The sequence below is a fragment of the Tachyglossus aculeatus genome, chromosome 16, assembly GCF_015852505.1.
Source record: "Tachyglossus aculeatus isolate mTacAcu1 chromosome 16, mTacAcu1.pri, whole genome shotgun sequence".
NCBI lineage: Eukaryota > Metazoa > Chordata > Mammalia > Monotremata > Tachyglossidae > Tachyglossus > Tachyglossus aculeatus.
Genome location: NC_052081.1, coordinates 36291187 through 36314452, shown reverse-complemented (window position 1 = coordinate 36314452; position 23266 = coordinate 36291187). Strand labels below are relative to the sequence as shown.

The 23266-nt window shown below is 50.3% G+C and overlaps 1 protein-coding gene across 1 annotated transcript; it reads right to left on the bottom strand.

Moving 5' to 3' along the window:
• Positions 1 to 1520: 1520 nt before the first annotated feature.
• Positions 1521 to 22877, bottom strand: LOC119938334 (steroid 17-alpha-hydroxylase/17,20 lyase). The gene is made up of 8 exons (XM_038758128.1): positions 22578 to 22877; positions 16371 to 16509; positions 8600 to 8829; positions 8037 to 8123; positions 5125 to 5337; positions 3978 to 4147; positions 2565 to 2668; positions 1521 to 2468 (listed from the first exon to the last, which is right to left on the bottom strand). Exons 1-8 carry the CDS (start codon positions 22875 to 22877, stop codon positions 2191 to 2193), a joined length of 1521 nt encoding a protein of 506 aa, XP_038614056.1. The 3' UTR covers positions 1521 to 2190.
• Between the last annotated feature and the right edge of the window lie 389 nt (positions 22878 to 23266).

Genomic DNA, 23266 nt, shown 5'->3' with positions numbered 1-23266 from the left:
GGGGCAATTTGCTCTTCATTCATTACGGTCCTCCGGTTTGTGGGGCGGGCGATGCAGTGTACGGGCTGAAACGCACAAACAGGAAATTGCCAAAATTAAAGGGGTCTTCCGGAGGGCGGTGACTTGTTCTGGGAGCAACTCAATAGCTGGGTGATGATGTTAATAATTCCCGGGAGCTGATCTGAGCTCAGGTGGAGAGGCTCCGGATCCCAGAACCCAAATGAAGACCTTTGTCCCTGCGTGCAAATTCACCTATCGCGATGGCGGTGGAGAAGAGCGGACCCTTTCCGACTGGCTGGACGAAAAATCCAGAGCCAAACACGTTGTGTGCCAAGCATTGTACTAAGCACTTGGGTAGCAACAAGATAATCAGGTGGGACGCAGTCCCTGTCCCATGTGGAGCTCACAGTCTAAAGCAGGAGGCAGGGAAGTTAGGTGATTTTCTGTGTCTCAGTGCCTCATCTCCAAAATGGGGATTTAATATTTGTTTTCCCTCCCTTTTAGACTGATGATCTGGTGTTTACCCCAGTGCTTAGCACAATCCATGGCATGTATTAAGTGCTTAACAAATACCACAATTATTGTTATTGGAAAATAGCAGATGGAAAATTATTTAGGGACCCATTGTAGAATGGGCAGGCGCAGGGAAGTTAGGTGATTTTCTGTCTCAGTGCCTCATCTCCAAAATGGGGATTTAATATTTGTTTTCCCTCCCTTTTAGACTGATTATCTGGTGTTTACCCCAGTGCTTAGCACAATCCATGGCACGTATTAAGTGCTTAACAAATACCACAGTTATTGTTATTGGAAAATAGCAGATGGAAAAATTATTTAGGGACCCACTGTAGAACGGGCAAAAGCAAGTATAAGAATCCGTTCTGGAGAGTATCGTTATCAATGCTATTTATTGAGTGCTTACTCTGTGTAGAGCACTGTACTAAGCATGGAGAGTACAGCACAAGATTTGGGAGACTCATTCCCTGCCCATAATGAGCTTACAGTCTAGAGTGTGAAGAACAGAGGCAGACTGAGACTATCGTTTAAGGATCAGATGGAATGAACAGGCTAGACGTATGGGGGAGAAAAGCAGAAAAGGGAAAATGTCATCAGCGAGGAAGGAATAGAAAAGATGGAAACAAACTTACACTAGAACGGCCAAAGAGGAAAAGCGAAGAGAGAATTAAGAATACAGCATACCCTGTGAGTGAGGGAATATAGCCACCTTGCTCAGAATTCTTATTTTTCCTGTGTTCTGTCTGCGCTCCTTATTTGCCACTGATTTGGAACTTATTTTTAAGGGATGGAAAAGATGCCAGTGAACTTTACTCAAATACTTTCTTGGTGTTTTTTCTCCTGTGTTATTTTGCTGTCCTTGGAGCCTTAGACAGAACTAACCTTCATTCCCAGAGAAATATTAGTGTTTTTGTGAGTGTTGATGGGGGGAACTTCGCGGATTACTCTAAATGGGGATTTCTTTTTCCCACCAAACTGAATTCATCACCCATTTCGTAGCAGGCTGGTTGTATTCATTCAGTCTTTATTCTTTGCAGTTTATTTAGATTGTCATTCATGAGCAAAGTGGCCCATTTCGCTGTCCCATCCTATCGATTTCAGAGTTCTGGGGTTGCGAGGTGGAGGGGAGGGCTGGGGGCGGCGCAGGGAGGGGGATCTGACACGAATTTCTCCCGCCCGGTGGCCTTAACGTTGAGGCCAAGGTGACAGACATGTTTTGTAGGACAGAGGGTTGAGGAAGCTTGCGTAGCAGCTCACGGGTCGTTTTGGGAATTGTACTCTCCCAAGCACTTAGTACAGTGCTCTGCACACAGTTAAGCGCCTCAGTAAATACCACTGGTGGATGAGAACAATAGGAGCCCAGCCCAGAATGAAAAGCGGCAGAAATGGGAGGTTTTGTGGAATGATAACTCTAGAGAGTCCATTCAGGGGGCAAGAGGAGAATGTTTCACCAGACCAAATTCGAATCGCTTGGAAGACGAAGGATGCGGCTTCTTAGGGCCGATCCTGCCGTGAAGGTTTGATCTGCGCCGCGCTGTCTCCCTCTCACACGCATGCACACACAAGGGAGATACATACACACGCACGCACCCACAGATTCTTCATCTCTCCCTGTCAGTGTCTCTCCTGGTGTTCCGCCACTCCGAGCAGGTGGAATCGGGCCCGGCTGGCCGAGCTCTACTCGCTGACCTCGGTGTCCTTCCAGCCCTTCCGCAACCTGACCAGCACCTGGAATGGCCGCACCTGGTACACCACCCCCGTCTTCCCCTCCAGATTGGGCTTCTCCCCGTCCTCTGGGACCTCGAAGTCGAATCTCTGCAGGATCCAGGCCAGGAAGAGGAAGAGCTCCATGCGGGCCAGTGACTCCCCGAGGCAGACGCGGGGCCCGGTCCCGAAGGGCAGGTAGCTGGAGGACGGCGAGATGAGCTGTTCGCCCTTCTCGTCCAGGAAGCGATCTGCGGGGCAGAAGATCCGCCCCGTGAGCTGGGCCGGGGGCTGCCCGTGGCTGGGACCCCCCACACCCCTCCTGTCCGACCCCCCGGGTGGGGCACCTGGTTCAAACCGGTCCGGGTTGGGCCACTCCACCTCGTCGTGATGCAGGGACCAGAGGTTGATGATGATCCTGGTGCCTTTGTGGATGGTGTACTCGCCGATGCTGCACCCAGGGAAGACGGGGGGGGACAGTCAGGTCTGCCCGTGGCAGATAAATCACCCCTATTCCAGGACCCTTTTGTCTGTCTCTCTCTCTCCCCCCACCCCTTTCCCTCTCTCCCCTTTTCCCTCTCTCCCTGGGAGAGCCTTGGAGCAGTCCCTCCACCCTCACCTCCTCCCCTTAAGGTCTGACTGACTCAGTCAGTTAAGTGGTACTTGTTGAGCACTTACCAAGTACAGTGTACACATTCATTCATTCACTCGTATTTATTTAGCACTTACTGTGTGCAAAGCACTGTACTAAGTACTTGGGATGGTCCAATGTAACAACAGACAGACACATTGTTCCACTGTACTCTCCCAAGCGCTTAGAATGAATGAATCAATCAACAGCGGTATGTGAGCGCTTACCATGTGCAGAGCACTGTACTAAGCGTGTGGGAGGAGTGCCAGTCCTACCCCTGCTTCACATGCAGGAAAAACTAGCAAAATAAGGGGAAACATTATAGTTGAGTTTAGGTACAATGCAGCACAGTTGGTAGACACATTCCCTGCCTACCTTGGCTCTGCTTGGTATCACTCCTGTATAGCACGACCCGCTGGTCAGGGATCAGTGTCTGTCAACTCTATTCTACTCTCCCATACACTTACTACAGTGCTCTGCACACAGCATGAGGTCAATAAATACCACTGATTGATTGCTCGATTGATCAATCCAACCCCAGAGGAAAGGGCTGGGAGGCCCTCCGCTTGGTGAGGGATGAGGAGGCTTGGGTCTGGGAAAATCTGGGCGTCCTGAACTCCCCCCTTTGCAGTTTAACCTTTAAAATGGCCTGTTCACAGCTAGGCCTTGGGTCACCAAGGAGCAGCTGGTTATAGCAAACACTTCTCTGCTGGGCCTTGGCCTCCTTCCTCTTCCTCTCCTTCTGCCTCACTCCTGCCAGTTCTCTTCCTTAACCACCATCCTCCTCTCTCCTTCATCTTCTCCTGCCCACTTCCAGTTCCCCCCTCCCTTAGAATCTAACCTCTCTTCTTCCTTGCCATTCGATCCCCACAACAACGAATGCAGATGAAATCATGAAAATCTGAGTGTAAAGGCCCCTCCCCATTTAATTATGTAAGTGGCAGACATTTTCTGTGTATCTGGGGTAGTTTTCCAATTAGATGGTAAACCCCAGGTAGAGTCTTCAGCCCTCCGTCAATCAATCAATGGTATTTATTGAGTGCTTACGGCGTGCAGAGCCCTGTACCGGGTGCAGGCCCTGCCGTCGGTACCCAGAGGCTTCATAGGGTCAGTGACCCATCCGAAGTACCTGGAGTCTCTGGTTGCTAGGTGGGGGATGAGGAGTGGGGCCACGGGGCGGATGCGGAGGATTTCGCGGATGGAGGCCTCGAGGTAGATCAGCTGGTTCCTGTCACTGAGCACAGGCGTGCGGCTGAAACCGATCTTCCTGTCAATCTCCTCCTGGATCTTCTTCTTCACCTGGGGGAAGATGGGGGTTGCAGCCCCGGGCAGAGGGTCAGCTCCCCACGAGGGTGGGCGGGAGCCCCAGCCAGGGGCTTGGGGAGAGCGGATCAGCCGGTCTCCTTTCCGCGGCGGGTGGGTAGCAGCCAGATATCGAGGGGGAAAATGGATAGCCCCGGGGCTTCGGCAGAGACGGGAAAAGACAATCGTCGGAGGTGACAGAGAGGAGCCGGGGAGTCTACGAAGGGTCAGGGTGGCCAAGAGGTGGCTGCTGTGGAGATGGGTCGGGGGCAATGCAGGAATGTTGGTACAGAAGGGAGGGACTGGCCCTAATTTGGTTAGTGCTGGGCCCCTGTGTAGGCAGCAAATTCTGCCCCATCTCAGGATGCTTGATTTCCAGATGGCCCATCGGAAAGGGAGGCGGCTCGGGGCAATTCCGTGCTGCCCCTGGATCTGAAGGACCCAGCAAAGATGCTCACCTCTAGTTGCTTCCCGAGGCAGAAAGGCAGAGACCGGGGCTCCGGATTAACTCCTGGGGACCCCCGAAAGGGTTTCCCGCGGAGGGAGGCGGCAACCGGGGGACTTCCATCCAGGTCAGAGGGGGAGATAAACAGGCAGGACGTCCCGGGGGATGTCACTAGTGGATGGATCTGGAGGAAGAACCTGGTGGCTGCCTCTCTTGCCATCCCACGCTGGAGAAAGCCCTCGGTCTTTGCCTAAATTTCTGCTGGGTCCGGCTCTCTCGCCATAGCTCATCTCTTATTTCAAAGCCGCGCCACTGATGGCATCAGGCTTGGGATCCCAGAGTTCCCCTAGTCCTCAGGGGGCTGGGGGCAGGGGCGGTGGGAGAGAAACGGTAGGTCTCTGGGGGACCTTTGGAAGACCCCTTCAGCTGGGGGCAGGGGCGGTGGGAGAGAAATGGTAGGTCTCTGGGGGACCTTTGGAAGACCCCTTCACTAAGAGCTGGGGGGCGGGGGGGAGTGGAGGCCTCCCACCTGGGGGTAGTGCAGCAGGTATGCGATGAACCACTTGAGCACAGAGGTGGTGGTCTCCACACCAGCCCCAAAAATGTCCCCAATCGTCATGATCACGTGGTCATCCGTCATGCCGGGCTCCTGAGGCATTTGGCTGTTGTTGTTGTCTGTGTTCATCTTGGCCCTCAGCAACACGTCCAGCAGGTCAATGATGGACTCGCTGCTGAATTTCTCCTGGGGAGGAAGGGAAGCCATGCCGCTCAGCAAAGCTTCTTTCCTGCCCCTGGGAAGAGGACACCTCCCGATCCCACCATTCTGCTCCCCAACTCCCTGTGAAATCATCCCCCCTCCAGGAGGCCTTCCCTGATTAATCTCCCCTCTCCCCGCCCTCTCTCCCCCACTCCTGCCACTTCAGCACATCTGTGGCTCTTTGAACCCTCCGTTTCCCTTCCCGTTCAGCTTTTAACCCTAAGCCCTTGGGTACTCTCACCCCTGTCCGGCATTAAGGTACATATCTGTACTGTCTTGCTTCCCACTGCTTGTAAATTGTTTTCGTGTCTGCCTCCCCCACTGGATTACATCTATCACCGGAAGCGTCCAGTCCATGTCTCTCCAATCCTGAACAGCTTCCGTATCAAACAGAAACTCCTTACCATGCACTCAAAGCACTCGGTCAACATGCCCCATCGTACCTCACCTCACTAATCTTCCAGATCCCAGCCTGCACACTCCTCTAGCGCCAACTTAATCGCCGGGCCCCAATCTCGTCTAATCTCGACGCGAACCTCTTTCCCAAGTCCTCCATCTAGCCTGGAACTCCCTTCCCCTCCATAAATGCAGTCCGCCATTCTCTTCATCTTCAAAGCATTATTAAGGCTTTCCCGATTAAGCCCTCTTTCTCCACTTCGCTCTCCCTTCTGTGTCATCTATGCACTTGAATCTGTGACCTTTGGACATTTGCCCTTCATCCCAACCCCACAGCACTTATGTATATATCAAATCATATATTATAAATCATTTATTCATATTAATGCCTATCTTCCCCTCTAAGCTCATTATGGGCAGGGAACGTGTCTGCTAATTCTGTTGCATTATACTCTCCCGAGTACTTCTAGACTGTGGGCCTATTGTTGGGTAGGGACCGTCTCTATATGTTGCCAATTTGTACTTTCCAAGCGCTTAGTCCAGTGCTCTGCACACAGGGAGCGCTCAATAAATATGATTGAATGAGAATTAATTCAATCGTATTTTTTGAGTGCTGAATGAATACTTAGTACATGCTCTGCACATAGTAAGTGCTCAATAAACACCACTGACTGACCGAAAGCTCCTTGAGGGCAGGGATTATATCTGCTAATTCTGTTGAACTCTCCCCAAGTACTTGGTCTTCTATTCTGTCTTGAGCAGGTGCTCAATAAATATTATCGATTGAATGGATCCAGGGAGGCAGGACCAATGAAGAAGACCAGGGGAAGTGTAGAAGTACTCCTCCCAAGGGCCTTAATTTTCCTGCCCTTCCACCCCCTGACAGCTTGGCCCGGGCCCCCAAATCCTCGAACAACCAGAAATGAAGTGCGGCCTAGTGGATAGAGCATGGGCCCGGGGGTCAGAGGGCCTGGGTGCTAATCCTACCTTCACCACTTACCTGCTGTGTGACCTTGGACAAGTCACGTAACTTCTCTATGCCTTAGTTGTCTCGTTATCTGTCTCCCCCTTCTAGACTGTGAGCCCGTTGGTGGGTAGGGACCGTCCCTATATGTTGCCAACTTGGACTTCCCAAGCGCTTAGTAGAGTGCTCTGAATACAGTAAGTGCTCAATAAATACGGCTGAATGAACGAATGATTGTTAAATGGTGATTCAGTACCTGTTGCCGTCTCTATATGGGACTACATATGGGACTCTATAGGGACCGTCTCTATATGTTGCCAACTTGTACTTCCCAAGCGCTTAGTACAATGCTCTGCACATAGTAAGCGCTTAATAAATACGATTGATTGATTGATTGTTGCCCTTCTGGCCTAGTGGAAAGAGCCCAGGCCCAGGAATCAGAGGACCTGGATTCTAATCCCGGTTCCACCAATTGCCTGCCGTGTAACCTTGGGCAAGTCACTTAACTCCTCTGGGCTGCAGTTTCCTCATCTGGAAATTGAGGATTCAATACCTGTTCTCCTTTCCACTTGGCCCCATGTGGGACGGGGACTGTGTCCAACCCCATTATCCTGTATTGACCCCAGCGTTTAGTACAGCGCTTGGCACCCCAACACCATCATCATCATTGGATGGCAGCGAAGGTCGGGTCAGAGCAGAGAAACTGGCACGGGCACCACAGCTGGCACCCCAAGAAGCCAAGAGGAAGCAGGCCCCTGGACACTTCCAGTGTGGCTTATTGGAAAGAGCACGAGCTTTGGAGTCAGAGGTCATGGGTTCGAGTCCCGACTCCGCCACATGTCCGCTGTGTGACCTTGGGCAAGTCACTTAACTTCTCTGAGCCTCAGTTCCCTCGTCTGTAAAATGGGGATTAAGACTGGGAGCCCCACGTGGGACAACTTGATCACCTTGTATCCCCCCAACGCTTAGAACAGTGCTCTGCACGTAGTAAGCGCTTAACAAATGCCATTATTATTATTATTATTATTCCTAACCAGTCTCAGATTACCCTCCTCCGGGGCCGACTTCGGAGACCCGCTGAGTGGAACCGCCAAACTTCAGAGTGCCCTCGGGGGAAGATCTGCTCAGAGACCGAGACATTTTGGCTTTCTCTGCTGGATTACCCGTGGGCCGGAGTTCGATGAGGACTCCGGTTTGGAGAGGGGATGGCCCCTGGCTGGGCAGAGTGGGCCAGTTTGGAAGATGCCCTTCCGGGGACAATATTTCCATTTCCTGCCTGCCTCCCTGCTCACCTGCCATTCCCCCTCCCAGCTTCGAAACCTACTTGGTGCTCTTTGAATTGTTTCCTCAGCAGGCTGTTTCGGGTCTTCACGCTCTTTTTCAGCATCCCCAGCTCTTTGTTGGGGAACACCTGGGGAAAGAGAAAGATTCTTGAGGTGGGTGACGGCCAACCCCTCAGCTTCCTTTCCTTTTTCAGCCACCCCGCCGGCTTCCCGGCCCGGGAAAGCGGTCCCAGGGGGGTACTCGGTACCTCATCTGTAAAATGGGTGTGAGCCCCATGTGGGACAGGGACTGTGTCCAACCTGATCAACTTGTATCGACCCCAGCACATAGGATAGTGCTTGGCACACGTAGTAAGTGCTTAACAAGTACCTTTATCATTATTGTTATAAATTACTATTACCAGCCCATCACCCCAGGGGTGAACCATGTGTACCTCCGGTGAGTGGCTGACCAGAGCTGTAACCTGCCATGCCCAGCCCCTCTGCTCAACCCCAGAGCTCCCTTCTGGAAGCCAGGACCAATCTCAAATTATATATATATATATATATACGTGAGTCATCTGGGATTCTGCATAATCCTCTTATGCTCAGCTCTGCCACAAACCTTCAGCCACGGGAAGATGTCTACGAGGCTGTCCTTGGCCACGGTGTTGACGATGTTCTTGCTGTTCATCTGCAGCTCGTCCAGCTGCGGGTCCCCCAGCTCGAAGCCAGAGCTGAAGCAGAAGTGGGACACCACGTTGGATACCACGAAGAAGATTTCCCGGCTGAGGTCAGAGGGGGTGCCTTGTTTGTCGGACAGTAATTTGCACAGGGATGCGGCTTGCTGGTTGACTGGGGCAGAGAGAGCGAGAGAGAGGGAGATCCAGTTGGAAAAGATGAGATGATGCCTGTTCCTTCGGTTCCTTCGGTCCTCATAATCATTCATTCATTCATTCAATCGTATTTATTGAGCGCTTACTGTGTGCAGAGCACTGGACTTTATTGAGCGCTTGGGAAGTACAAGTGGGCAACATATAGAGACGGTCCCTACCCAACACTGGGCTCACAGTCTAGAAGGGGGAGACAGAGAACAAAACAAAGCATATTAACAAAATAAAATAAATAGAATAAATAATAACGACGGCATTTGTTAAGCGCTTACTACGTGCAAAGCACTGTTCTAAGCGCTGAGGCGGATCTAAGGTGATCAGGTTGTCCCACGTGGGGCTCACAGTCTTAAATCCCCACTGAGCCAGGCTGCTTCTCATCCCTAGCGCAGAAGCAGCGAGTCTCTCTCATCCTCCGATCTATTCTCCCATCTCTCTGGCTGCTTCTCTCAGTCTTTTCACAGACTCACTGTCTGCCTCCCACCCTCTGACATTGGGGGGTTCGGGGGTGTCCCTCAAGGCCCAGTTCTGGTCCCCTTCTATTCACCATCTACACCCACTCCCTTGAAGAACGCATATAATAATAATAATGGCATTTATTAAGTGCTTACTACATGCAAAGCACTGTTCTAAGTGCTGGGGAGGTTACAAAGTGATCAGAGGCTCACAGTCTTAATCCCCATTTTATAGATGGGGATTTTATAGATCAAGGCCCTACTGAGAGCTCACCTACTCCAGGAGGCCTTCCCAGACTGAGCCCCTTCCTTCCTCTCCCCCTCGTCCCCCTCTCCACCCCCCCATCTTACCTCCTTCCCTTCCCCACAGCACATGTATATATGTTTGTACATATTTATTACTCTATTTATTTTACTTGTACATATCTATTCTATTTATTTTATTTTGTTAGTATATTTGCTTTTGTTCTCTGTCTCCCCCTTTTAGACTGTGAGCCCACTGTTGGGTAGGGACTGTCTCTATTTGTTGCCAATTTGTACTTCCCAAGAGCTTAGTCCAGTGCTCTGCACACAGTAAGCGCTCAATAAAGACGATTGATGATGATGATAGATGAGGTAACTGAGGCACAGAAAAGTGAAGTGACCCAAAGTCACACAGCTGACAATTGGCAGAGCCGGAATTTGAACCCACGACCTCTGACTCCAGAGCCCGGGCTCTTTCCACTGAGCCACACTGCTTCTCTAGGCTCCCGTGGCTTCAACTACCATCTGTGTGCGAGTGATTCAGCCCTGGCGTCCCTCCTTCTCTACAGTCTCGCACCGTCTGTGTGCGACTGATTCAGCCCTGGCGCCTCTCCTTCTCTACAGCCTGGCATGTCCTCCTGCCTCCAGGACATCTGTCTTGGCACTTGCCTGCTGTGTGACCTTGGGCAAGTCACTTAACTCTTCATGGCCTGTTTCCACAACTGTAAAATGGGGGATTGAATACCTATTTTTCCTCCCTCTTTGACGGTGAGCCTCCTCTGGGACAGGGATTGGGTCCAACCGGATTGATTTGCACCTACCGCGGCGCTTAAAACAGTACTCGACAGGCAGCAAGCGCTTACCAGCGCTCAGTACAGTGCATGGTACATAGTAAGCGCTTAACAAATACCATTATTATTAACAAATACCATCTTTTTTAAAAAAAAAAAAAAAGCGGAAGGCTCTTAACTAACTTGGGTTGCTGAGTCTTCAAGACAATGTCCACAAGCTGGCAGCACAGGACAAGGAACCTGTATATATGTATATATGTTTGTACATATTTATTACTCTATTTTACTTGTACATATCTATTCTATTTTATTTTGTTAGTATGTTTGGTTTTGTTCTCTGTCTCCCCCTTTTAGACTGACTGTCTCTATATGTTGCCAACTTGTACTTCCCAAGCGCTTAGTACAGTGCTCTGCACAAGTAAGCGCTCAATAAATACGATTGATGATGATGATGGAGTGCCTTACAGCCTGCTGGAGAGAGGAATGGGGGTGGATATTGAGAGATGGCCGAGAAGGCTGAGGGAGTGGTGTGGGAGGAGGCTGGAGAGGTGAGGGGGAGGTGAGAAGGAGCCGGGAATAGTAGATAGAGCACCAACCAGCCTGGGAGTCATGGGTTCTAATCCCGACTCCTCCACTAGTCTGCTGTGCGACCTTGGGTAAGTCACTTCACTTCTCTGGGCTTCCGTTACCTCATCTGTAAAATGGTGACAGAAACTGCGAGCCCCATGTGGGACAGGGACTGTGTCCAACCCAGTTAGGTTGTATCCACTTCAGCGCTTTGTACACTGTAAGCGCGTAACGCATACCATAATTCTAATTATTACTATTATTTGGGGGAGGCGACGGTTTTGGTATTGTCAAACAGCAGTTGGTAGAGAAGCGGCGTGGCTCAGTGGACAGAGCCCGGGCTTTGGAGTCAGAGGTCATGGGTTCAAATCCCGGCTCCGCCACTTGTCAGCGGAGTGACTTTGGGCAAGTCACTTCACTTCTCTGTGCCTCAGTTACCTCATACTCCTCTCCCCCTCATCCCCCTCTCCATCCCCCCCATCTTACCTCCTTCCCTTCCCCACAGCACCTGTATAGATGTTTGTGCATATTTATTACTCTATTTATTTATTTTACTTGTACATATCTATTCTACTTATTTATTTATTTATTTTATTTATTTATTTATTTTATTTGTACATATCTATTCTATTTATTTTATTTTGTTAGTATGTTTGGTTTTGTTCTCTGTCTCCCCCCTTTTAGACTGTGAGCCCACTGTTGGGTAGGGACTGTCTCTAGATGTTGCCAATTTGTACTTCCCAAGCGCTTAGTACAGTGCTCTGCACACAGTAAGCGCTCAATAAATACGATTGATGATGATGATACGGAAAATGGGGATTAAGTCTGTGAGCCCCACGTGCGACAACGCGATTACCTTGTATCTACCCCAGCGCTTAGAACAGTGCTTGGCACATAGTAAGCGCTTAATAAACGCCATCACTTTTAGACTGTGAGCCCACTGTTGGGTAGGGACTGTCTCTAGATGTTGCCAATTTGTACTTCCCAAGCGCTTAGTACAGTGCTCTGCACATAGTGAGCGCTCAATAAATACGATTGATGATGATCATTATTGTATGGTCATCAGGAGTGAGAGAGGAGGAGATGGGGGCAGTGGAAGTTTCAGAAGGGAGTTCAAGGTCCAGGAGAATTAGAGGAGGCAACGGGCATAGAAATCCAGCATGGAGGAGAAGTAAAATTACTGATTGGAGGAGAGGGTTGAGTTTGAGCAGGGGAGGATGAATTTGAAGTGACCGAAGTTAGCCTGGAGCTCGGGGTCTCCTCTTAATAATAATAATAATAATTATTATTATTATTATTATTATTATTGGCATTTGTTAAGCGCTTACTATGTGCAAAGCACTGTTCTAAGCGCTGGGGAGGATACAGGGTGATCAGGTTGTCCCACATGGGGCTCCCAGTCTTAATCCCCATTTTCCAGATGAGGGAACTGAGGCCCAGAGAAGTGAAGTGACTTGCCCAAGATCACCCAGCAGACATGTGGTGGAGCCGGGATTCGAACCCATGACCTCTGACTCCAAAGCCCGGGCTCTTTCCACTGAGCCACGGAAGCGCCTTGTTGGCAGGAGCGCGGGGCTGGAGGAAGTGTCCCGTGGAGGTGATCCGGGGCTGAAGCTTCATGGTGGGAGACTAATGGAAAAACAGGGGAGCAAGGGAGTTTTGGGGGGTCTGCCCATCTCCCACTTCAGGCTCTTTGGGAAAAAAAGAATGGCATGCGGACGTCAGCTGATGGGAGGTGGGCCGAAGCATAGAGAAGCAGCATGGCTCACTGGAAAGGGCCCGGGCTTTGGAGTCGGAGGTCATGGGTTCCAATCCCGACTCCGCCACATGTAATAATAATAATAATAATGGCATTTATTAAGCGCTTACTATGTGCAAAGCACTGTTCTAAGCGCTGGGGAGGTTACAAGGTGATCAGGTTGTCCCACAGGGGGTTCACAGTCTTCATCCCCATTTTACAGATGAGGCAACTGAGGCCCAGAGAAGTGAAGTGACTTGCCCAAAGTCACCCAGCTGACAATTGGTAGAGCCGGGATTTGAACCCGTGACCTCTGACTCCAAAGCCCGGGCTCTTTCCACCGAGCCACGCTGCTTCTTGGGAACTTGTACTTCCCAAGGGCTTAGTCCAGTGCTCTGCACACAGTGAGCGCTCAACAAATACGATTGATTGATTGATCGACTCCCAGATCGATGCCCTTTCCACATGTCTGCTGTGTGACCTTGGGCAAGTCACTTAGCTTCTCTGAGCCTGTTACCTCATCTGTAAAATGGGGATTAAGACTGTGAGCCCCGCGTGGGGCAACCTGATCACCTTGTATCCCCCCCCCAGCGCTTAGAACAGTGCTTTGCACATAGTAAGCGCTTAATAAATGCCATTATTATTATTATTATTATTATTGTTTGCACATAGTAAGTGCTTACTAAATGCCATCATTATTATTATTATTATTATTATTTTTATTATTATCTCCCACGTAGGGCTAGAGGGGATGGTGGGCTGACTGGTCCCGGGTGGGGGGGAGGAGGAGGAGGGAAAGGCACTGGGAACAGAAAATTGCCCGTGAGCCCATTCTAGTGAGTGTCATCTTTTTCCCTCCTTTCATCTCATCATCAATCGTATTTATTGAGTGCTTACTATGTGCAGAGCACTGTACTAAGCGCTTGGGAAGTACAAATTGGCAACATCTAGAGACAGCCCCTACCCAACAGTGGGCTCACAGTCTAAAAGGGGGAGACAGAGAACAAAAGCAAACATACTAACAAAATAAAATAAATAGAATAGATATGGACAAATAAAATAAATAAGTAGAGTAATAAATAGGTACATGGACATAAATATGTCCATGTTGGCACAGGGTTGGATCATCATCATCATCATCATCATCAATCATATTTATTGAGCGCTTACTATGTGCAGAGCACTGTACTAAGCGCTTGGGAAGTACAAATTGGCAACATCTAGAGACGGTCCCTACCCAACAGCAGGCTCACAGTCTTGAAGGGGGAGACAGAGAACAAAACCAAACATACTAACAAAATAAAATAGAATAGCTATGTACAAATAAAATAAATAAATAAATAAATAGAGTAATAAATATGTACATGGACATAAATATGTCCATGTTGGCACAGGGTTGGATCATCATCATCATCATCATCAATCATATTTATTGAGCGCTTACTATGTGCAGAGCACTGTACTAAGCGCTTGGGAAGTAGAAATTGGCAACATCTAGAGACAGCCCCTACCCAACAGTGGGCTCACAGTCTAAAAGGGGGAGGCAGAGAACAAAACCAAACATCCCAACAAAATAAAATAAATAGAATAGATATGGACAAATAAAATAAATAAATAGAGTAATAAATATGTACATGGACATAAATATGTCCATGTTGGCACAGGGTTGGATCATCATCATCCTCATCATCATCAATCATATTTATTGAGCGCTTACTATGTGCAGAGCACTGTACTAAGCGCTTGGGAAGTACCAATTGGCAACGTTTAGAGACAGCCCCTACCCAACAGTGGGCTCACAGTCTAAAAGGGGGAGGCAGAGAACAAAACCAAACATACTAACAAAATAAAATAAATAGAATAGATATGGACAAATAAAATAAATAAATAAATAGAGTAATAAATATGTACATGGACATAAATATGCCCATGTTGGCACAGGGTTGGATGGGCCGGAGTGTGTGCGCTAAGGAGCGGGAGTGGCTCAGGTGGGCCTCCAGCCCCCCACCCAAGGCCAGGGCACATTTGGGGGGTCGGCAGCCCAGAACTGGGCCCAAACCGCAGCGTCAGTGGTGGCCAAATCCGCTCCGGTCTCACGGGGCATCTCGGGATTCCGGCCCTCCCTCCTGACCGTGGGTTTACATAGGTTGAGAATCAATCAATTGTATTTATTGAGCGCTTACTGTGTGCGTGGCTCAGTGGAAAGAGCACGGGCTTTGGAGTCCGAGGTCATGGGTTCGAATCCCGGCTCCACCACAAGTCCGCTGTGTGACCCTGGGGAAGTCCCTGAACTTCTCTGAGCCTCAGTCACCTAATCTGTAAAAATGGGGATTAGGACTGTGAGCCCCACGTGGGACAACCTGATCACTTTGTATCCCCCAAGCGCTTAGAACAGTGCTTGGCACATAGTAAGCGCTTAACAAATGCCAACATTATTATTATTATTATTATTACTAAGCACATGGGAAGTACAAGCTGGCAACATATAAGACCCTGAGGGCTTTGACAGCCCCCCCACCCCACCCTCCTTTCTCAGGCTCTAGACCTATGAAGGCTCCCCTCTGGGCCCACCCCCTTCCTTCCTTCCCTGAGAAGCAGCGTGGCTCAGTGGAAAGAGCACGGGCTTTGGAGTCCGAGGTCATGGGTTCGAATCCCGGCTCCACCACAAGTCTGCTGTGTGACCCTGGGGAAGTCCCTGAACTTCTCTGAGCCTCAGTCACCTAATCTGTAAAAATGGGGATTAGGACTGTGAGCCCCACATGGGACAATCTGATCACTTTGTATCCCCCAAGCGTTGTTATTATTATTATTATTATTATTATTATTATTATTATTATTATTACTAAGCGCATGGGAAGTACAAGCTGGCAACATATAAGACCCTGAGGGCTTTGACAGCCCCCCACCCCACCCTCCTTTCTCAGGCTCTAGACCTATGAAGGCTCCCCTCTGTGCCCACCCTCTTCCTTCCTTCCCTGAGAAGCAGCGTGGCTCAGTGGAAAGAGCACGGGCTTTGGAGTCCGAGGTCATGGGTTCGAATCCGGCTCCACCACAAGTCTGCTGTATGACCCTGGGGAAGTCACTTAACTTCTCTGAGCCTCAATCAATCAATCAATCATATTTATTGAGCGCTTACTATGTGCAGAGCACTGTACTAAGCGCTTGGGAAGTACAAATTGGCAACATATAGAGACAGTCCCTACCCAACATTGGGCTCACAGTCTAAAAGGGGGAGAAAATAAATACTGGCATTTATTAAGCACTTACTATGTGCAAAGCACTGTTCTAAGCGCTGGGGAGGTAACAAGGTGATCAGGTTGTCCCACAGGGGCTCACATTCTTAATCAGTGCTTTGCACTGATTTGCGCTCAATAAATACGATTGATTGATTGACTGATTGATTGATTTGCACATAGTAAGTGCTTAACAAATACCGTCATCATTAATCCCCATTTTACAGATGAGGTAATTGAGGTAAGCCTCAGTCACCTAATCTGTAAAAATGGGGATTAGGACTGTGAGCCCCACGTGGGACAACTTGATCACCTTGTATCCCCTCCAGCGCTTAGAACGGTGCTTTGCACATAGTAAGCGCTTAACAGACGCCATCGCTATTATGAAGCGCTTAGTACAGTGCTCTGCACATAGTAAGCGCTCAATAAATACGATGGATTGATTCCCTCCCCACCCCCTGCCCTCCCTGCCCACTCACTGATCTTCTCCAGCTGCAGGGATCCGTCCTTGAACAAGGTGAAGGCCGACAGCACCAGTTTGCGCTGCTGCTTCCAGAGGTGGGTGGTGTTGCTGAAGGCGATGTCTTTGCCGTCCAGGGAAAGGATGTTGGTGGTCACCTGCAGATAATAATAATAATAATAATAATAATAATAATAATAATAATGGCATTTGTTAAGCGCTTACTATGTGCAAAGCACTGTTCTAAGCGCTGGGGGTACAAGGCGATCAGGTTGTCCCACGTGGGGCTCGCGTTCATCATCCCCATTTTACAGGTGAGGTAACTGAGGCTCCGAGAATCAATCAATCAATCAGTCAATCGTATTTATTGAGCGCTTACTATGTGCAGAGCACTGTACTAAGCGCTTGGGAAGTACAAATTGGCAACACATAGAGACAGTCCCTACCCAACAGTGGGCTCACAGTCTAAAAGGGGGAGACAGAGAACAGAACCAAACATACCAACAAAATAAAATAAATAGGATAGAAATGTACAAGTAAAAGAAATAAATAAATAAATAAACAGAGTAATAAATATGTACAACCATATATACATATATACAGGTGCTGTGGGGAAGGGAAGGAGGTAAGATGGGGGGATGGAGAGGGGGACGAGGGGGAGAGGAGGGAAGGGGCTCAGTCTGGGAGTTAGTTAAGTGACTTGCCCAAGGTCACACAGCAGACAGGTGGTGGAGCCGGAACTCGAACACAGATCACGGTGGGGGGGGACAGCGTCACCCTCCAGCCTCACAGAACCTGCTCCTCTGCCTTCTTCAGAGGGAGCTTCACTCCCCCACTCCCACTGACTCGCAAGGCGGAGGAGCCCCTTAGCTTCGGGGAAAGAGGGCCTGAGCGTCAGAGGATCCGGGTTCTAATCCCCCTTCCGCCATTTGCTCTATGTGAGAGATAATAATAGTAATAATTTTTCACTCTATTTATTTCTTTATTTTATTTGTACATATCTATTCTATTTATTTTATTTTGTTAGTATGTTTGGTTTTGTTCTCTGTCTCCCCCTTTTAGACTGTGAGCCCGCTGTTGGGTAGGGACGGTCTCTAGATGTTGCCAATTTGTACTTCCCAAGCGCTTAGTACGGTGCTCTGCACATAGTAAGCGCTCAATAAATACGATTGATGATGATGATGATGATGATGATAATGGCATTTGTTAAGTGCTTGCTATGTGCGAAGCACTGTTCTAAGCCCTGGGGAGAGGTGTTGTACGAGAGATGATGTAGCTACCTAAACTCAGGCCAGAGGAGTTGGGGTGGAGAGGGAGGGGAGGGGCCGGGGGCATTTCCCTTTCCTCTCTCCTCAGGGAGCTCCTAACCATTCATTCATTCATTCAATCGTATTTATTGAGCGCTTACTATGTGCAGAGCACTGGACTAAGCGCTTGGGAAGTACAAGTTGGCAACATCTAGAGACGGTCCCTACCCAACAGCGGGCTCACAGTCTAGAGGGGGGAGACGGACAACAAAACAAAACATATTAACAAAATAAAATCAATCAATCAATCAATCAATCGTATTTATTGAGCGCTTACTATGTGCAGAGCACTGTACTAAGCGCTTGGGAAGTACAAATTGGCAACACATAGAGACAGTCCCTACCCAACAGTGGGCTCACAGTCTAAAAGGGGGAGACAGAGAACAAAACCAAATGTACTAGCAAAATAAATAGAATAGTAAATATGTACGAGCAAAATAGAGGAATCAATCGGTACAAACATATATACAGGTGCTGTGGGGAGGGGAAGGAGGTAGGGCGGGGGGGATTCATTCATTCAATCATATTTATTGAGCGCTTACTGTGCGCAGAGCACTGTACTAAGTACCAGAATTATTATCATTCTCTGTGCCTCAGTTACCCCACCTGTACAATGGGGATTCAGTTGTTCTCCCTGGGACAGGGGCTGTGTCCTATGTGTTTGATTTGTACAATCAAAGCAGCACACCGCCATCAGCGCTTTCCTCCCACTGGGGCCCAAACCCTTGCCGTCCGGGCAACTGCGGAGGAAAGGGGGGCAAATGAACTGTTGTCCTGGTTAACCAAGTGTGGGTTGGGGAGGGAGAGCGGCAGGGAGCGTCCAAGCTGCCCACTGGGGGAACAGGTAAGTACATAATAATAATAATAATAATAATAATAATAATAATAATAATAATAATAATAATAATAATAACGATGGCATTTGTTAAGCGCTTACTAAGTGCAAAGCACTGTTCTAAGCGTGGGGGGGATACAAGGTGATCAGGTTGTCCCTCGGGGCTCACAGTCTTAAGACTGTGAGCCCACTGTTGGGTAGGGACTGTCTCTAGATGTTCATCATCATCATCAATCGTATTTATTGAGCGCTTACTATGTGCAGAGCACTGTACTAAGCGCTTGGGAAGTACAAATTGGCAACATCTAGAGACAGTCCCTACCCAACAGCGGGCTCACAGTCTAAAAGGGGGAGACAGAGAACAAAACCAAACGTACTACCAAAATAAAATAAATAGAATAGATATGGACAAGTAAAATAAATAGAGTAATAAATATGTACAAACATATATACATCTATACAGGTGCTGTGGGGAAGGGAAGGAGGTAAGATGGGGGGGATGGAGAGGGGGACGAGGGGGAGAGGAAGGAAGGGGCTCAGTCTGGGAAGGCCTCCTGGAGGAGGTGAGCACTCAGTAGGGCAAATGAACTGTTGTCCTGGTTAACCAAGTGTGGGTTGGGGAGGGAGAGCGGCAGGGAGTGTCCGAGCTGCCCACTGGGGGAAAAGGTAAGTACATAATAATAATAATAACGACGGCATTTGTTAAGCACTTACTAAGTGCAAAGCACTGTTCTAAGCGTGGGGGGGATACAAGGTGATCAGGTTGTCCCTCGGGGCTCACAGTTGAGCCCACTGTTGGGTAGGGACTGTCTCTATATGTTGCCACCTTGTACTGCCCAAGCGCTTAGTACAGTGCTCTGCACACAGTAAGCGCTCAATAAATACGATTGAATGAATGAGTGAATGATGCTAGGGCTAAGAAATGCTGTCTTTCTTCAGGCCTCTCCCCAATAGGTTTTGTTTCGTTGCCTGTCTCCCCCTTCTAGACTGTGAGCCCGCTGTTGGGTAGGGACCGTCTCTAGATGTTGCCAACTTGTCCTTCCCAAGCGCTTAGTACAGTGCTCTGCACACAGTAGGCGCTCGATAAATACGACTGAATGAATGAATGAATCCCCTCCAGCTCTTCCTGCCTCCCCCTGCCTCCCCCACTTGATGATGATGATGGTGGTATTTATTAAGTGCTTACTATGTGCAAAGCACTGTTCTAAGCGCTGGGGAGGTTACAAGGTGATCAGGTTGTCCCACGGGGGGCTCCCAGTCTTCATCCCCATTTTACAGATGAGGTAACTGAGGTCCAGAGAAGTGAAGTGACTTGCCCAAAGTCACACAGCTGGCAAGCGGCGGAGTCGGGTTTTGAACCCATGACCTCTGACTCCAAATAATAATAATGACACTTGTTAAGCGCTTACTATGTGCAAAGCACTGTTCTAAGCCCTGGGGGGATACAAGGTGATCGGGTTGTCCCACGTGGGGCTCACAGTCATAATCCCCATTTTACAGATGAGGTAACTGAGGTCCAGAGAAGTGAAGTGACTTGCCCAAAGTCACACAGCTGGCAGGCGGCGGAGCCGGGTTTTGAACCCATGACCTCTGACTCCAAATAATAATAATGGCGCTTGTTAAGCGCTTACTATGTGCAAAGCACTGTTCTAAGCCCCGGGGGGATACAAGGTGATCGGGTTGTCCCACGTGGGGCTCACAGTCATAATCCCCATTTTACAGATGAGGTAACTGAGGCTCAGAGAAGTGAAGTGACTTGCCCAAGGTCACACAGCAGACAGGTGGCGGAGCCGGGATTCGAACCCATGACCTCTGACTCCAAAGCCCGGGTTCTTTCCACTGAGCCACGCTGCTTCCCTCCAGACCCGCTGCCTCCTGCCACACTGACCCATCACTCGGATCCCCCCCAGCCCTGGGCACAAGGCCGCGCCCTACCTCCCGACTGGGTGGAGAGTGAGGGTCTTTGTGTGGGAGGGGCGAGGGGTCTGCCCCAAACAGCCAAGGCATCCCAGCTGGGGTAGGAGGGCGGCAAAGGAGGCCACAGGCGAACCCACCAGAGGCCATGAGGTGGAACCCACTGGGTAACTCCCCTCTCCTTCCCCGCCATACAGTGCGTCCGGGCAGTGGCCGGGCTTCTGGTCTGATACTGGGCACAGAGGGCTGTCCGTGGCCACCAATCAATCAATCAATCGCATTTATTGAGCGCTTACTGTGTGCAGAGCACTGGACTCAGCGTTTGGGAAGTACAAGTTGGCAACATGTAGAGACGGTCCCTACCCAACAGTGGGCTCAAGAGTCCAGGCCCCTGTTTCGTTGGCAGGAGGTGGTGGTGGTACCACTGGGGAGCAACTGGGGCCCCCTCCGTGGAAGAGCACGGGTTGGCGATGGGAGGATGCACTGGTAGAGACTTACAGATGAAGGGGAGAGTATGCCTCACCGTACCTCGTTCTCGCCTGTCCCGCCATCGACCCCCGGCCCACGTCCTCCCCCGGGCCTGGAATGCCCTCCCTCTGCCCATCCGCCAAGCTAGCTCTCTTCCTCCCTTGAAAGTCCTACTGAGAGCTCACCTCCTCCAGGAGGCCTTCCCACACTGAGCCCCTTCCTTCCTCTCCCCCTCGCCCCCCTCTCCATCCCCCCATCTTACCTCCTTCCCTTCCCCACAGGACCTGTATATATGTATATATGTTTGTACATATTTATTACTTGACCGAGCCCCTTCCTTCCTCTCCCCCTCGCCCCCCTCTCCATCCCCCCATCTTACCTCCTTCCCTTCCCCACAGCACCTGTATATATGTATATATGTTTGTACATATTTATTACTCTATTTATTTTACTTGTACGTATCTATTCTATTTATTTTATTTTGTTAGTATGTTTGGTTTTGCTCTCCGTCTCCCCCTTTTAGACTGTGAGCCCACTGTTGGGTAGGGACTGTCTCTATACGTTGCCAATTTGTACTTCCCAAGCGCTTAGTACAGTGCTCTGCACACAGTAAGCGCTCAATAAATACGATTGATGATGATGATGATGAGAGTGGGAGCATCTGGGAAAATGCTAAACCAAGCAAAGATGGACTGCCTTCTCCCTGTCTCCTCTCCTTCTCCGCCCTTCCATCCTTCCCCCGTCCCCCTCCCCTATTCCTCCCCTCTGAGCACCGCCTGCCCGGCGTATTTAGGGGAAGCAGCGTGGCTCAGTGGAAAGAGCCCGGGCTTGGGAGTCAGAGGTCATGGGTTCGAATTCCGCCTCTGCCATTTGTCAGCTGTGTGACCTTGGGCAAGCCACTTAACTTCTCTGTGCCTGTTACCTCATCCGTAAAATGGGGATTAAGACTGTGAGCCCCAAGTGGGGCATCCTGGTCACCTTGTATCCCCCCCCAGCGCTTAGAACAGTGCTTTGCACGTAGTAAGCGCTTAATAAATGCCATCGTTATTATTATTATTATATTTCCGACTGTGGTCTGGACAGGTGAGAGGGCTGCCTTTCTGGGGAGTCCTGTCCCCCAGAAGAGCTGGGGGGCCAAGGTCTGGGGGGGGGCCAGAACCCTCCTGGGAGGGAGCCCAAGGTGTCCCTCCCCACCACCTCCAGGCCCCCCATAGCCTACTGGAAAGACCACGAGTCTGAGAGCCAGGGGACCTGGGTTCTAATCTCCGCTCGGCCCCAAATCGGCTGTATGACCTTGGGCAAGGCACTTAACTTCTCATGCCTCAGTTACCCGCTCTGTAAAACGGGGATTAAGACTGGGCGCTCCATGTGGGATGAGGACTGTGTAAACACTTAGAACAACACCTGGCACACAGTAAGCACTTAAAAGGCCAAAATAATAATCCCAGCTCCGCCACTTACCTGCCGTGCGACCTTAGACCAGTCACATCACTTCTCCGTGCCTCAGTTCCCTCATCTGCAAAATGAGAATTCGATTGCCCGTCCTCCCTCCTACTTAGGCTCTGAGCCCCGTGGCGCGACCCGATGATCTCGTATCGATCCCGGCACTCAGTAAAGTGCTTGGCACATAGCGCTTAACCAAAGCCACGGTTATTAGTACTACTGTTTCCGCCGGACGGAGGGCACCGTGCCTGCTGCTTACCAGAGAAGGACGCCCGGCGAAGTCCTTGCCCTTCTTCAAGAGGACCTCCTTGGCCAGGGAGTGATGGTTGATGACCACGGCGTACTGGGAGCCCAACCACAAGGAGAAGGTGCTGCCGTATTTCTTCTGGAGGTCTCGAAAGGTCAGGTGCGGCGTGTCCGAGTTGTAGAAGGACAGCAGGCTCCCGATGATGGGCAGGGAAGGGAGGCCCCGGGGGTACTTCCTGCCCGCCGGCTTCCGCCTGGAGAAGACGAGCAGGAGAGGCAGCAGGAGCAGCAGGACCGCGAGCAGGGCCGGCATAGCTGGAGGGAAGGATGGGAGCGGGCGGGAAGCTCGGAGCCCCCAGCACAGCCGCCGGAGCCCTTTTAAGGCCTTCCCCCGGCATGACCTTGACTTTGTGTTATCACTTGCGTCACTGAAGGGTGGCCAAGTCTGAGGACGATGGGGTGTGGGGAGAAGGGGGAGGCAGGTGGGCCCACATCCTGGAGTGGGGCCAGGCCTGTGTCGTCCCGATCCAGGGAAGCGGAGGGAGGGGATGGAGTCCGTGGGGCCCGGCGGATGCTCCCCGAGCTGGGGAGAGGAGACGGTGGCAATCGCTTTCGCGATCAAGGTCCCGGGCGAAGCCAGGCTGGCGCTCCCAAGCCGGCATCGCTTCGGGGCGGAGGGGGAGCGCCTTCGGTCCCTCGACG